Genomic DNA, 2,511 nt, shown 5'->3' on the forward strand with positions numbered 1-2,511 from the left:
CATATGCACACTTGTGGAGTTTGGCACTTCTCACCATCTTCCCCCTACGTTAATTCCATCCATTTTGTGTAGGATTCTAACTAAAACAAGAACAAATATCTTAGATATTATATTGTGTGTGCTGGCATGGCATACAGAAATAGCCTTACAAAGTGTTCTAGTCCAACCAAATTTCCCTCTCGAAGTTTCAACTCATTCATTCACTACCACCCACAAAAGCAAGCGCATGTATTGAAAATCTGTCAAATATTTACAAAGGATATCAGATATCTGAGGTGACATGACCAGTCTGGCCGAGTAGAATGCTCCACGTGGCAATTCTTATGGCATTAGCGGGACCCAGTAGCATAAACCACATCTTCATTACAATTTTTCCTATTAAATCCAACAAAATGTCAAAGCTATCATTATGGGCTAAGAAAAAACTGCAGGACTTTAATTAGCCAGTTTCCAACCGGGCTGTTCCTGTTTTTGTTATGTGTGACCTGCGACTGTCAGTCGACAGTAGATGATATTTGTTTAAGTAAGCCTATATATATTTGCTTAAGGAGTTATACAGTAGTATTACACTAAATATTCTGCCTACCAACCCAAGCTTTATTATTTGCTTTCAGAAGTAATATTTTAGTGGAGATTTGAGTTGGTAGAGCAGAAAAATGATGACGCACACGAAGGAGGTGACGCATTTGAAGCCGAAGGAGGAAAAGGGCAGTTCCAGGGAATATTTCACAGATCTATTTCGGCGTGGTACAAGACATAAGAAGGAGATGACACTGCAGGTAATCTATTCATTCCTTCTACATATTTATTCAAATAGATTTGATATATTTCACAATCCGTTTTGCTCATATCACTGCCCCCCCGGGAGGGCAGGAGTTGGGGCTGCTGGGGCATTCGATCTGAAGAGCAAATCAAGAGAAGAGAAGGCTTTTGGTAGATTGTCAAGAGCGACATTCGGACCGGGATAGTAGGACCACACGGCTCAGAGACTCGCGATAGATATATTTCACAATCCAATTGTGTAGGATTTTTTTTCATCATCAAGTTTCGGAGCATATTTTATAATCTATCGTGAAGATGAAAATGTTAGAAGCATATTTTATAATCTATCGTGAAGATGAAAATGCTAGACGAGAATATGGAATCGTTTTCTATTTTCAATTATTTCATCTTGATGATGATGGATTGTAGAATATGAAACACAAATATGATATGAAATGCTGAGGATGAAAAATTCTTACATAATTAGATTCAGAAAATCTATCATTATGAATTATAAATAGAAATTTCATGAGTTTAATTTATTGGGTTGTAAGCATTGTTTTTCAAATAGAAAAGAAGAGCGTATGGTGAATTATTAAAAAGGTTTCTTGAATGGAATGCAGACGGTTGAGGTGAAAGTGATAAGGATGGACTGTGCAGGGTGTGAGCTCAAAGTGAAAAAGGCCCTCCAACGCATGTCAGGTAACCACCAAAAGACATCCTTATTAGAAAAAGTGTTAAAATTGCAGGTTCTACAATCAGGAAATCTTTGGCCAGTTTTTGCTTTCCATTGACCAAAAGCCTTGTAACTGCAATCTCTTTTATTTGTTTCTGCTATGTATGAATTTTTCTGGCTTTATTTTTTGTCTGGAGCAGGTGTACAAACAGTGGATATAAACAGAAAGCTGCAAAAAGTTACAGTTACAGGATATATTGAACCGAGCAAGGTTCTGAGGAAAGTGCAAGCCACAGGGAAAAACGCAGAGATATGGCCATACGTTCCCTACAACTCTGTAACACAACATGTTATGAATGCACGTACGTATGACAAAAAAGCACCACTTGGGTATATGAGGAAAGATATTTTCGATACTGGAATCGACCCCAACCGCCCAGATGAAGTGTACGGAGCTATGTTCAGTGAAGAAAATGCAAATGCATGCACCCTTATGTGATTTCACCTCATATTCTTAACTCAGAAGATTAGTCTTTAATATCTAAAATATTAGTTTTCCTTAGATGTTTCTGTATTAGTCCTCCACTTCAGGACTGTTAGATTTTGTAGGTGTTTGAATGGAACCAAGACTGGTTTTCTAAGATTATATATACTTCTTTCAAACTTATTGTAATGAATTGAGAAGAAATTTATGAGTATATTGATAAATGGTGCAGTATTATTTACTGTATGTCTTTATTTATTTCTATATATATATATATATATACATTTTCATATATATTTATTTGCATCTTATTGATACATATATGTATTTTTTTTTATACATATATGTATTTTGATTTAAATTTATCTAGAATGTGCATTATTTACATCCGTTTGTACACATGCCCCAATGTATATGTTATTTATTCTTAATTTCTACATGCATAGGATTGAACTAGTAATCACATCTTAAACTTAAAAACTTTAAATTTAAACTCAAATTTTATCAACTCCCAACCATACTAACTAATGGTTGTAAGTTGAGCCAACAAATGCTTTTATAATTTGATACTATGTAATTTTATTTAAGG

General features: G+C 34.9%; 1 protein-coding gene across 1 annotated transcript; it reads left to right on the forward strand.

Moving 5' to 3' along the window:
* The first annotated feature begins 548 nt into the window (after window positions 1–548).
* LOC131026962 (heavy metal-associated isoprenylated plant protein 20) lies at window positions 549–2,180 on the forward strand. The gene is made up of 3 exons (XM_057956954.2): window positions 549–779; window positions 1,386–1,464; window positions 1,639–2,180. Exons 1-3 carry the CDS (start codon window positions 657–659, stop codon window positions 1,935–1,937), a joined length of 501 nt encoding a protein of 166 aa, XP_057812937.2. The 5' UTR covers window positions 549–656; the 3' UTR covers window positions 1,938–2,180.
* Window positions 2,181–2,511: the final 331 nt, after the last annotated feature.

This window comes from Cryptomeria japonica, chromosome 10 (genome assembly GCF_030272615.1).
Source record: "Cryptomeria japonica chromosome 10, Sugi_1.0, whole genome shotgun sequence".
NCBI classification, from domain to species: Eukaryota; Viridiplantae; Streptophyta; class Pinopsida; order Cupressales; family Cupressaceae; genus Cryptomeria; species Cryptomeria japonica.

Excerpts from the sequence above, each read along its gene's own strand:
- LOC131026962 (XM_057956954.2), top strand. The coding sequence starts at position 657 with ATGATGACGCACACGAAGGAGGTGACGCATTTGAAGCCGAAGGAGGAA. Across the intron at positions 780-1,385 it reads AGAAGGAGATGACACTGCAG|ACGGTTGAGGTGAAAGTGAT; the intron begins GTAATCTATTCA and ends AATGGAATGCAG. Across the intron at positions 1,465-1,638 it reads GGCCCTCCAACGCATGTCAG|GTGTACAAACAGTGGATATA; the intron begins GTAACCACCAAA and ends TGTCTGGAGCAG.